A 12,964-nucleotide genomic window follows, 5' to 3' on the forward strand; every position below is an offset into this window, starting at 1 on the left:
TGGAAGATAATAAAAGAAAAGCGGATATAGCATTAGATACAAGTTGCAGGAAGCAAGTTACATGAAAACTATTAGTATGATCATATGATGATAATTGATATCCCACAGCATTTAATTAAGCCCCTTCCCTATTTAAATTTCACAAACATTAAATCACTGGGATCTCATCCTGTTGAGCTGGTTAAGAGCAGGCTGCAAGATGTTGTAAAGAACCCAAGCAATAGCCGGCGTAACCACAAACAGCAGAAGCTGTCCCCTGTTGTCGTTCGAGGCAGCTTCAGCCATCGCCGCCACTTCAGAAGCCGCCGCCGCCGATGCATGCGGCGCAGCCACCAAGCCAGCCAAGCCGCCAAGCCCCAACCCAATGATCACGCCTTTGGTGCTGCGCATGCGGTTCAGTTGGTTCAGCGCCGGCTGCAGAATGTTGAACAGAACCCACCCTATTGCAGGAATTATGGGCAGCAACAGTGCCAGACCGCGGTTGTCGCCTTCTGCTATGTCGGCTATTTGTTGAACGGCGAAAGCGGCGTCGCAGGTTCCGAGGGTTGTGAATATTGCTCCTGCGATTGCTGTCGCAGTGGAAAGTTTGGTGTTTTCGGGTGAGGCTATTAGGCCCTTTGGAAGGTTGACCTGAAGGGAAGGTTTTGATGGTACGAGCTTGGTGGGGTTGGGGAACTTTGGGTTGACGCATTTGGCGTTGATCATGGCCATTGCTGATATTGTTGATGCCATTGATGAGTGAGTGAGGGAGGAGGTGTTGAGAATGCTGATGGCAGTGGCAGAGATGGGGAACGTGGCTCAGAGTGTTGGAGTAGCAATTTAGCGTTTGGAAAAAGCCACGTTGGAGAAACGAGGTCCAATGGTATTCTGGTTTCTAGATTCTTCTCTTATCCGAATTGGGGGATAGATGACATTTCCACCCCATATTTCTTCCCTTTCTTATCACTTGCGCTGCTCAAATGCCTCAAATGCCAATATTTTCTTGTTTTTGTTCCTAACCAGCTTGTCCCAAACACGCGTTTTACAGTGATGCAACCACACGTCGTTTAATGGGAAAAAATAAAATGTTTTTTTTTTTTTTACTTTTACTGGTCTAACACATCTTTATCTAATTATTAATATTAATAGCTTCACTTATACCTCTCGCCAGTAAAATTGTTTTATTCCCTCCTCTTTTACAATTAAAAAGGGTTTTAAATGAACATTTTTGTATTGAATCCTTAATTATTAATGATATGAGGTAATTTCATGGCTGTAAAAAAAAAGGACATTTTTGTAGCCTATAATATGGGATGAGACGAATAAGAGGAGAATGTTAAATCTTAGACAGCAAACATTTTAGGATAACTAAATGTAACAAAGAATTTGCAACGGATGTATTTGGAATGAGGTGGTGTCCAAGTACACGACTTTTAAGTACCTTTCATATGATCATATTCCAAACCCTCTTTTTATCTTAAGGAAACGAAAATTTTAATGGGTAAATATTCGGGTCCTTGGAGATGTGAGGCCTTCATATTTTAGGTTCTCAAAGAATAATAATTATGAAATAATTTACAAAAGTGAACCAAATTAATGTTGTCGTTAAGTTTAGTATGTTATTGTTTATGTGGCATATTTTTTACCCACCCGATACTTGTCACATGGTTATTAGTGCTGAAAAGTTTAGTTTTCAATTTAGTCTATGAATTTTAATATTTATTATCATTTTGTTTTTTAAACTTAACCAAGGATTAATATTTTAGTCTTTATCTAAACTTAACTTTCAACTGTCATTAAGGTACTTAAAATTCTTTCAAATTTTTAATACAGCTAAACTATTAGCATAAAAATTATTATATTTTTTTCATTTTTATTCTTTATCCTTATAATTTTCACCTCTTATCAAGTTTGGCATTTAAATTATATTATAACAATAGAGCTAATTTATAAACAATTAAATAGTAATAGTTAACACTTAAAGTCAAGACATTTGACATTTCAAACCCGATTTTCTACCCAAATCAAACTATTAAAACTTATATGTCATTAAATATGTATAATTTTATATTAAGTATTTTTATTTTTTTTAAAAGCAAAAATAAATGTTAAATTAATCATGGGAAAACCCAAGTTAAAAAACTTTAGAATCACACAAGAGAGAGAAATGAAAGTGTTAGAAGTAAGAGAATGAGATTTGGAATGTAGTGGGTGAAAATTTTTTAGGATGAGGAAGGTATAAGTTGAAGGAATAACACAAGATTCATGTAATTGTTAGACACATAATTAATGATCAAAGTAAAAGAATTAAGTAAAACAGGAATGTAAACAACCAAAGTTGTTATTTTCATATAAACATGAAATGATTTTGAATGGAGTGGTTAGTTGAGAATGGTGAAGAAGATATTTTTAATTGAATAAACTCTAACTTTTATATATATATATAAAAAAAAAAAGAACTAGCAAGTGTTTATTAAGAAAAAAAAATGAATAGTTTTTTTAGATGTTTCTGTGTTTCAATTGAATAAATAGCAAGCTTGACATGCAGTAGATGAAGGTGAATGTTTATTTTAAAAAAGGAAAAGAAAAGAGAGTCCTCTGTTCATAGGTTAGAAGCGAGAGAATCTGTGAGGGGTAATCCTCAGTCCGAAGGCAACAATGTTTGCCATCATATGCTTACAATGGTGCAAAATAACATTGGGGCTTTACACAAGTAGCTGCAGCAATCAGCTTTCCATGTGGAATGCATCGAGAGAGCTATGGAAAACCTTCATATTCCTACTGCTCCAGATATTATAGAGGACCTCAAACACTATAGCAGAACCATTATCAACAGAAAACTGCATAAAATTAGCCAAGAAGCCAATACAGGTGGATAGAGGCAACGCCAACCAAATTCTTTTAACAACCTCACAGGAAAGCAGCGTTTCAGCATAATTTCCACATATCGGACTCAGTGGGTCCACCCTTATGCCTTTAAAGAAAAGATTTTTCTTCACTAGAAGGGCATTGTGGCAACCTCTCCATGTCTAGATAATATGAACTACAAAGGATAAAAAAGAAGTTGAAAAATATGAGGGATAAGAAATGAAAGTATAGATAGGAGATGACTAACTTAATAATTTAAGTGCAACATGAAATTCAATTGAAATTTTAAAAGTACTTCCAGAACAAAATGCAATAAACATTAAAACCAGAGATAAAAATTTAAGTAAATGGTATTTTTTACACCTTTAGAGAATATTTTATAATTTTCATTATTTCAAAAACTTAAATGTCATTGTTTTACATTTTTAAAGACCAAAATAAATATTTATCCAAAATTAAATAAATTATACTTATTCTATTTGATTTTAAAGTCATGCATTCCACAAGTTCATTTAAATTATATATATATATATATATATATATATATATATATATATATTTATCATTATATTCATTATTATTATAAAAATAAATGCACATAAATAAAATTAATTTTAAAATATTTAATAGTATATTAAATATAATTACATTAAAATAAAATTGATTGATTATATATTTGAACAAATGTTGCATATTCAATTTTTTATGGTTTTTTAAAATGGTTAATTATATTTTTTTAAAATGATAATATTTATTTTTAATTAATTATATTTGATACATGAAAATATTAAATATATTTCCAAAATGTACATACACAAATTAGTCTTTATATTTTAAGGACAAATTTGTGTAGACATTACATCCAAAATAAGTATGTTATTTGAAAGAATTATTGGAACATCTTTATTTAAATCACCAAATATAAAGAAAATATGAATTTGAAATTTATTAAAAAATATTTTTCAAACGTGTTCATATCATTATACTAATAAAGAAAAATGATCAGTTTTAAACTTATTTAAAATCAATTTTAAAATAATAAGGAATCATCGTTATTTGAAATTCATTTAAATAATACCAAAAACAGATATTATTGTGCGGGATTTATTTGTAGATATTAAAAAATATATTTTATTTTAATATCTGAATTTGGAGACGATACTTGTTTTTTTTTTGTGTGTGTGTGTATATTTGTGTGCGTAATTGGAATATTTTAATTTTAAAATAAAAATTAATTAATAAACAAAAAAACAACATTTTTGAAGAACTAAACAAGCAAAAAATATTTCATATTTCATGTTGTTAATGATTGTAAATTAAGAAATTAATCATAAAGAAGTAAAGAGTAAAATATTATTTTACAAATATAATGCATAACTTTTAAATTAATACTACATTATTTCTTCTTTTTTTATTTAATAGATATATACAAGATAATAGTTATAAAATAGTAATATCTTTTAAAAAATATGGTTTCTATTAAAACAATTTTTCAAATTCATTTTTTAACACACCTACTTATGTCTTATGAATTTGAAATTTTAAAAATATATAAATTTTGTAATGCCTTTTACTTTGGTTTTTGGACGAACCCAAACATAAAAATAATATGCAGTTTGTTTTGGTTTAAATGTAATATCATATCTGAAATAAATCAAATTTATTTTTTGCGATTTGGTTTCAATCAATTTGGTTGTTTGTTAAATTTTTAAAATTTATTTTTACATGACTATTTGTATTATATTTAGTTTATAAAATAATAAATAAATTGGCACAATGTAACTATTGAGTCATGATCCTCATCCCTTCAAAATTACATAATCATAAAAAGCAACAAAAATTCACATATAATAATAACTAAATGACTAACCTCTCATACATAAAAAAAATAAGGAATGCTAACAAAACTCTCTCCAACACTCTTCCTTAAAGATTTTTTTTAGAGTTGGTTAAATTTTTTTGAAAATCATTAATTTTGGTATATTTCCAATAAATGCTAAGAGAATTATTAAATGACAAAAAAAATATAAAAAACGATAATTTTTAATAAATTGTAACAAATCATAAAAATTTTTAGAAAGAGAGCATTGAAGATAGTATCACTAACATCTTTAAAAAAAAAAAAGACTACATTAGAGTTACATTCTTTTATCCATTAACCTATTAAACAAAGAAAACAACAAAAGACAAATACTAATAGATAATGTGAACTCAAAATACATAATAAGATAAGATTATTATAACTAATAGATAATGTAAACTTAAAATACATACGTGTCTTTTAAATATTTTACACTTGAGACAAAAAAAATTATCTCATAATTTTCTTATTAACAAAAAAATTAAGTTTTTGTTCTATTCTTATCTGATTAATTTATATTATCCCATAAATTCTTTTAAATCAAACATAGAACAAAAATATATGTCCATATAATAAATTTTAGCAAATCAAATACATCCAATAAATCATTACTATTTAATTAATTATGCGCTACTAATGTTTTTTTAATTGCATTACTAATGTTGTAAACTTTTTTTTAAAGAAACTAACATTATAAACGTACTACGGGGTTCAAGCTTTGATTCAACACATATTTTAACATATGAATTTTTAATAATTTGATTTATGAATAAAATAGATTAATTTGTCATGTTTAATATGCATTTCCATATATTACTTTGAGGAAGTTTTTAAAATGGTAGACTACGTTTAAGATGGAGGTTTAGGAAAAAGGAAATGGTTATTAGATAGATAAAAAGGTCGGCTATATGCTATAATTAATACGGAGGATGGAGGTTTAGGAAGATTTTAATATGCCAGGTTGAGGAAAAGGTAGGCTACGTTTAAGATCTGGTTTAGGAAAGAAGAAATGTGGCAACAAAAATGGATATATATATATATATATATATATATATATATATATATATATATATATATATATGCAATGGTAGCCTAATAGAGGTTAGGAGTTACAAATTTAATATGATAGGCAACAATTAATATGAAAGTTTAGTGTAGAAAAAATGTTAGAAACGTAGGTAGATTTATATATATACATTAAGATGATTTATCATAACTAGAAAATGTATAGAAAGAGAATCACGTACTATCATTAAGGGTATAAAATAAAATACATATAATCTGACTAAGTTTAAAGTAGCCATTATTTCTTATAATTAATACTGAAAAAATGTTTCTTATATAGATAACTACATAAGTAGTACTATATAAGAATAAAAAAAATGTTACTTAAATATGTTTTTATCCAAAATTTTGAGATAATTTTTTTTTACCCCACATTTAAAACTGATATTTCTGTTCCTAAAATTTGAAAAAAAAAATGTTTTAGTGTCTCTACCTAAACACCATTAGAAATTTTACTTATGTAATTAATGAATTACAACTCACACAGTAACTCACTTTAATTTTGCATTGGAAACACCCTATCACATGTACGTGTGTTTCAAAGTATTCATTTTGATTTTTTTTAAATATTCATTTTTACAGTATTTGGATAAAATGGCTTTTAGAAAAAGGACTAAAATAAGATTTTTTTTTTCAAATTACAAGACTAAATAAAATGATCAATTTAAAATGTAGAAAATAAAAAATAAATTTATCTTAAATTTGAGAGACTAAAAATATATTTAAATTAAAAAATCTAACATAATAATATTATGCGGTTTGATTGAATTTTCGTAAGAACTATAATTCGAACCAAATCATAATAACATATTTGGATTTTTCAATTTTTAATTTTTTATTAATAAAAAATGAAAGAATAAAAAATTAATAATATAAAAGTAATGAAAAATTAATATAGGTTTGAAGAAAAATTTAAAATTTAAGAAATTATTTAAAATTAAAATTATTTAATGAAATATGTAAAAAAAATCATTAATAGTTATAGATTATTTTTATTTAAAAAAATATGAAAAAAACAGTTATACAGGAAGGGTCTATTTTCCCGTTTAAATAATGTTATTCATCAAAGACTAAAAAATAAAAATAAGTATTTATATTAAAAATATAAGGACTCAAAGCGTATTAAACTTTTGTAGAAATTAGAACTAACATTTAAAAAAAATTAACATTCGAATTATTTTGAAAAACTAAATACATATTTTATCTTATCATAAACAATCTGTTGCCAAATATGCTAAAAAAATAGGCAGTAAAATGGCTGCTACGTAACAGTAGCACACCTTATGATCATCAGAAAAAAACTAAACAAATAAATTAATAGAAAGTATATGATAGCACTGGCACTTCTCTTCTGGCCAATTCTCCACGGATGATGTTAAAGACTCAGTTTGAGGATCCCTCTCATATGTAATCACCGTTTTCACGTGGCTTTGCTTCGATCTATAACTATGATCATAATGAATGTCATTCACTCAAAACTTGTTTATCATGTTTTATTTTCCGCTTCCCCTGACTGATTCCTTTTTTTTTCAATTTTTTTGCTTTACCCTTTTTTTATCGTGGGTATCCAACAAGTGAACTTGTTCATTGGGTTACTTGTGATTCCATGATCTGGGAAAGTAAAAAAAAAAAAAAAAGGTTTTTTGGTTTCTGTATGGGATAGGGCATTTTGTAATTTGATTCATTTTGATGGGGATGATCAACCTTTGGTGGTGGCGATTACTTCAACTTTGATCGGGAAATTCTTTCCTTTTTTTTGTTTTTCTTTTGTATGATTGTACAATATCCCATCATCTGGGAATAGTGTACTTCTCAAAGTTTTCTTCTTTGGATTCCTTCACCTTATTTTCATCTTCAATTTTCTTCATATGGTTCACCCTTAATCAATAAATTTACGACTGCTCGAGATTTTTTTTAGTTTGGTGCTTGTGAAAAGTAAAATATTTTTTTGTCTTTCTGATGATCCTCAGTTTCATGACTTAATAGTTGCCTTCTGGGGTCTTTGATTTATAATGCCATTGTAAATGGAGACAGAAAATCATGTAATTCAGCCGTGTTTAAAAAAAAACGTGTCACATATTTTTATAAGCATGATTTTTCTTTGTAGGTTTGAGAGACCTGAGATTTGCTAGTCAAATATATTCTTGAGGTACATAATCTCTAGAGAGTTTCAGATGGTTTAGTTGGAGAAACAGAAATTAATCAATTAATGTAGTAATCCATTTGCACGTATTTTCATAATTACCAGAAGTGTTAGATCCTCTCTTGTGCTGTGTGTGGGCACTGTATAAGGTTCGCAGTGCCCATGGATGCCACTACAAGCGAAACCCCAACTATCCAATTCCATAACATCCCTGATCAGCCAATTACTACCATTGTTGCCACCCAATTGCCAACACTTCAAGGCCAGCAAGAGCAGCAACACCATTGCTTCGGGGACTCCAGTCCAGGAGAGTTTCCCTTGTCTGCTAATCCCTCCATCGTCCTTCATGTCCTTACAACATGTAACTTGTATCCTCAAGACCTTGCTAAACTTGAGGCAAGTGCTGTGTTTGCCTGCATTTCAGCTCTTAAGTTGTTAATTGAAACTTAATAGTACAAATTCTATTACTGCTGGTTTCATTTCTGATGTGGTGTTTTGTAGGCAACATGCTCCTTCTTCAAGCAGCCGGCAAACTTTGCTCCAGATTTTGACTTGTCCTTGTCAGAGCTTGCTGCATTGGACATGTGCCAGAAGAGAGCCATTTTTAAGCCAATGACAACAGAACAACGGCAACATTTGAAGCAAAGATGTGGTGGCTCTTGGAAATTGGTTCTGAGGTTTTTGCTTGCTGGAGAAGCATGTTGCAGAAGGAGGGAGAAATCGCAGGTAATAGCAGGTCCTGGTCATAGCATTGCCGTGACATCAAAAGGAGTTGTTTATTCATTTGGGTCCAATAGTTCAGGACAACTTGGGCATGGCACCACTGAAGATGTATGGCAACCTCGGCCAATCAGGTTGGAACTTTAGTTAGTACATTATCCTACTAACTTAAATTTGAAAGTGAACTAGTTGAATTGAAGTTAACATAACTCAATTATGCTGCAGAGCTTTGCAAGGCATCCGAATTATACAAGCTACAGCTATGACTGGGAGGACAATGTTGATCAGTGATTCTGGGCAGGCTTATGTCTTTGGAAAAGAATCTTTTGGTGAAGTTGAGACGATTGTAAATCGAGGATCTAAAATTGTTACAACTCCACAGTTAGTTGAATCTTTGAAAAACATATTTGTTGTGCAAGCTGCAATGGGAAACTATTTCACGGCCGTATTGTCAAGAGAAGGCAGGGTTTATACATTTTCTTGGGGTTGTGTTGGCAAACTCTGTCACCAGACTGATCAAAATGATGTGGAACCCCGTCCTTTATTAGGAGCTCTGGAACACATACCAGTAGTGCAAATAGCTGCTGGATTCTGCTACCTGCTTTGTTTGGCTTGTCAACCAAGTGGAATGTGAGCTACAGCTTAATCTCGTTACCTCAACTGTTGCAATTCTTTTTTCACAAGAATTGAATTGAGACTTATATCATATGATGCAAATTAGGCACTCTTCCGTACTTCATTTTTAGTATGCATATTAATGTTTCTAGAGTGAAAAGAGAACATTTTTGTATTATGATTTATTCCTTGATTGGCAACACATATATCTTCCATTCTGTTTTCTTCAATTACCTACATGCATTTGCATCATAAGTTCACAGCTTCAAGATTTATGAAAATGCTTAAGCATTGCTGATTTTTTATTCTTAAGTAAACTAGATTTTACATTTCATTTCATTTTTATTGTAATAACTATTTATATGTTTTCTGAAATCTTAATAGGTCAGTGTACTCGGTTGGGTGTGGTTTGGGTGGGAAGCTTGGACATGGTACAAAAACGAATGAGGAGTATCCTCGTTTGATTGAACAATTCCAGCTGTTAAACCTTCAGCCCATGGCGATTGCTGCTGGTTCTTGGCATGCAGCTGTGGTTGGGCAGGATGGGCGTGTTTGCACATGGGGTTGGGGCAGTTATGGCTGCTTGGGTCATGGAAATGAAGAATGTGAATTAGTACCTAAGGTGGTGGAAGAGCTGAGAAATGTCAAAGCAGTTCATGTTGCTACAGGAGATTTCACTACTTTTGTAGTGTCTGATAGTGGTGATGTTTATTCATTTGGTTATGGAGAATCTGGTAGTCTTGGCCATGTCCCTGAAAATCATGAGCAGGTCTGCTTTGCTTATGCATTTCTCCTTGTTTGATTTGTGAATTACTTGTTTGGTTTGGTTCAAAGGAAGTGTCCTTCCTCTGATTTTTGCACAATCATGATATGACGAACTGGTTAGTGATTACTGCTTTACACTAACTGGAACTTTCAGATGAGTTCCAAACTGGACCAGCTTCAGAATGAAGCTTCTAGTTGAAGCTTACCTTTGTTAAGGTCATATTATGCATGTATGCACTAGTTTATGTCCAAATATGAACGTTGATGATCTAGCATTACACTATCAAATTCATGTGTAAAGTGCATAATGAACCCTTGATGACATTTTCTTGTAAATGTCTTAAAGCCAGGGCACAAGTAGCACAAACCTAATTTTATATTGATGACTCTAGTGCATTATATTAAAAGTTAATCTTTCCATGTCAATTATTAGGTAGACACTTTCGGAAATTTTTTAATTCATTTAGAAAATCCTAATATGAATGAATTTAATCAACAATATTATGTTTGTACTTGTGCAGGAAGACATGCATGAAAATGTGTTAACTCCAAAGCTAGTCACTTGGATGAAACAGATCAATGAACGGGTGGTACAGATTAGCCTGACCAATTTCATATATTGGAATGCTCATACCTTTGCTCTAACTGAATCAGGGAAGCTGTATGCCTTTGGGGCTGGGGACAAAGGACAACTAGGTGTAGAGCTTGGTGCCCACCAGACTGAAAAAGGAAAGCCAGAGCGGGTTGATATTGATCTGGGTTAACTATGTGCTGGTGCACACCAATTATTTTCACCATGTCATCCTTTAATTTATGCTTACCATGCATAAGCATTTAGTGTTTTAGTCCTTTGTTTATTTTGTAAATAGAATTAAAAAATGCATCGATAAGGTCCAAGCTAGGCAACAGATAACAATGGCCTCACCTACTGCTACTACTTGTGCGGTTGTTGATATCAATCTTAGGCTTCAACTAGATCATCATAGTTGAAAATGGTGAAGGTTCATATACAGTTTAGTTGTCTTGACTTTTGAATTTGGCTATCCTAGGATCATTTGCTTTGATAAAGTTGGTGAATTTCATTAAATTACCGTTCGCTCGATCACCATTTCTTGATTTTAATAATTGGATTTATCTCATCTAAAGCCAAGGCCTTACACTAGTGTACGAATGCAGAAAATAAAGCAAAGTATTGAAGTAATAGAAATGAGACTAAGAAAGTTATGAGGTACAATCTAAATTTTTTGAAGAGTTTTACCAACACCTTAGGACGAAGAATGCAGAATGTAAAATATATAAGTTTGTTAAAAATAGAAAAATGAAAACAAGAGATCTGAATCAAGTAAGATTAAGGTGAAAAAGAAATTATTTTGGTTATAGATTAAGATATTGAAGATAGATGAGAGAATTGTTTTTATAAAGTTTTGAATGACAGACAAGAATCGACTTATAATATGGAGGGAATAAAAATGTAAGAAGACGAACAAAATTTGGTTTACAATCAAATATAGAATTCATGTTAGAGAGATAAAAAAACAATTCTTAGGACATAGGAGGATGAATAATGTTAAATTTGTTTGTCTTGATAATCTTATTGAAATTTGTGCCTCCTTAAGTGGAGGAGGAACACTTTTCTTCCTATATTTAAAAACGATATTGGAGATGTTTAACATTGTGCATATTAGGAAAAAACAAATTATGAGTCGCATTATGAAATTTTGAAGAAAAAAAATAGGTAGCTATGCATAGATTAAAAAAGAGACTAGAATTACAGAGAATTAATTTGAAGGAGACTTGCATCTAAGGATAGAAAGGTTTATGATAGAAGTCACTTATATTTTATGGGGGCTGATGGAAATGTATTAAAGGAGACTTGCATCTAAGGATGTCTTGTGAAAGACTTTAAGAAAGGTGTTCATGTAACGTATATTTATTATTTAAGCTACACAAGACATTTATGATAGAATAATTACTAATGTGAGAATTTTTAGAGGTAAGACTAAGGACTTCTCCAGAAGGATAAGATTACATTATAGCTCAAAGACTTGAGTCTTTAATTAATTGTTTAATTTAATTTTGGATGTACTTACCAACAAGTTCACAATACTATCACTAATTGCATAATTTTTGTAGATTATGTTGTTTTGATTGAAGAATTAAGGGAAAAGGTTGATGGTCAACTTGAAATTTGGAGACTGCTAAGGATTTTCACTTACGTTGGAGTAACTAATGCTGTTTACGTATTTATGAATTATGTAACGATTAAACATATATTTTTCTTGCATATTAGTTTGTAAATAATTTGTTGTGAATTATGGAATTACTTGTGAAATAGATTTATATGATTATTAGTTTATATGGTGTGTTTTTAAAAAAGTTACAATTTATCAAACAAATATACATGGAGTGAATTTACAAATTTATCGACACACTTTCGTACGAAGGAAAATTCTGTTATTTAATACATGGAGTGAAGTAAAATCAAAATTTTGTGGTTATTAATCGTTTTCCTCGTGCGGTGTGTGTCAATCAGAAAAAAAAAAGGTTAAAATTGTTATATACAAGTAATATATCCCTATATAAATTTTGTTATTAGTCTATTATTTTAATTCTCTTTCTTATTATAAATTAGAATTCTTACTCGATCTTAAATAAAAGCATTTGTCAAAGTTATTTACTTCCTGATTAAACCTCGTGACTTTTCTAACATGGAATATTTTATTTGAATTTGAATTTGAATAAATTATATCAAAGGGAAGAATATTTCTTAGATAAATTTTAAAATTATTATAATCTTAATTTTTTTTTTTAAAAAAATTTAACATATTATATCTATAAATATTAAATTTCTTGATTCAAATAATTCATTTCTATAATTTTTATTTTCATCTTAAGAAGAATTTATATAATTAGAATGAACAAATAATGTAAAGAGCAGTTTTTTTTTC

The 12,964-nt window shown here is 30.0% G+C and overlaps 2 protein-coding genes across 2 annotated transcripts; one reads left to right on the top strand and one right to left on the bottom strand.

Moving 5' to 3' along the window:
* On the bottom strand, positions 1–918 carry LOC114421819 (photosystem II core complex proteins psbY, chloroplastic-like). Its single transcript, XM_028387904.1, has one exon. The coding sequence runs from the start codon at positions 730–732 to the stop codon at positions 154–156; it is 579 nt and encodes a 192-aa protein (XP_028243705.1). The 5' UTR covers positions 733–918; the 3' UTR covers positions 1–153.
* A 6,146-nt stretch (positions 919–7,064) lies between these two features.
* On the top strand, positions 7,065–11,121 carry LOC114421815 (ultraviolet-B receptor UVR8-like). Its single transcript, XM_028387901.1, has 7 exons — positions 7,065–7,180; positions 7,881–7,922; positions 8,022–8,312; positions 8,418–8,770; positions 8,862–9,266; positions 9,636–10,020; positions 10,538–11,121. The coding sequence occupies exons 3-7, from the start codon at positions 8,079–8,081 to the stop codon at positions 10,778–10,780; spliced, it is 1,620 nt and encodes a 539-aa protein (XP_028243702.1). The 5' UTR covers positions 7,065–7,180; positions 7,881–7,922; positions 8,022–8,078; the 3' UTR covers positions 10,781–11,121.
* The last annotated feature ends 1,843 nt before the right edge of the window (positions 11,122–12,964 follow it).

The sequence above is a fragment of the Glycine soja genome, chromosome 8, assembly GCF_004193775.1.
Source record: "Glycine soja cultivar W05 chromosome 8, ASM419377v2, whole genome shotgun sequence".
NCBI classification, from domain to species: domain Eukaryota; kingdom Viridiplantae; phylum Streptophyta; class Magnoliopsida; order Fabales; family Fabaceae; genus Glycine; species Glycine soja.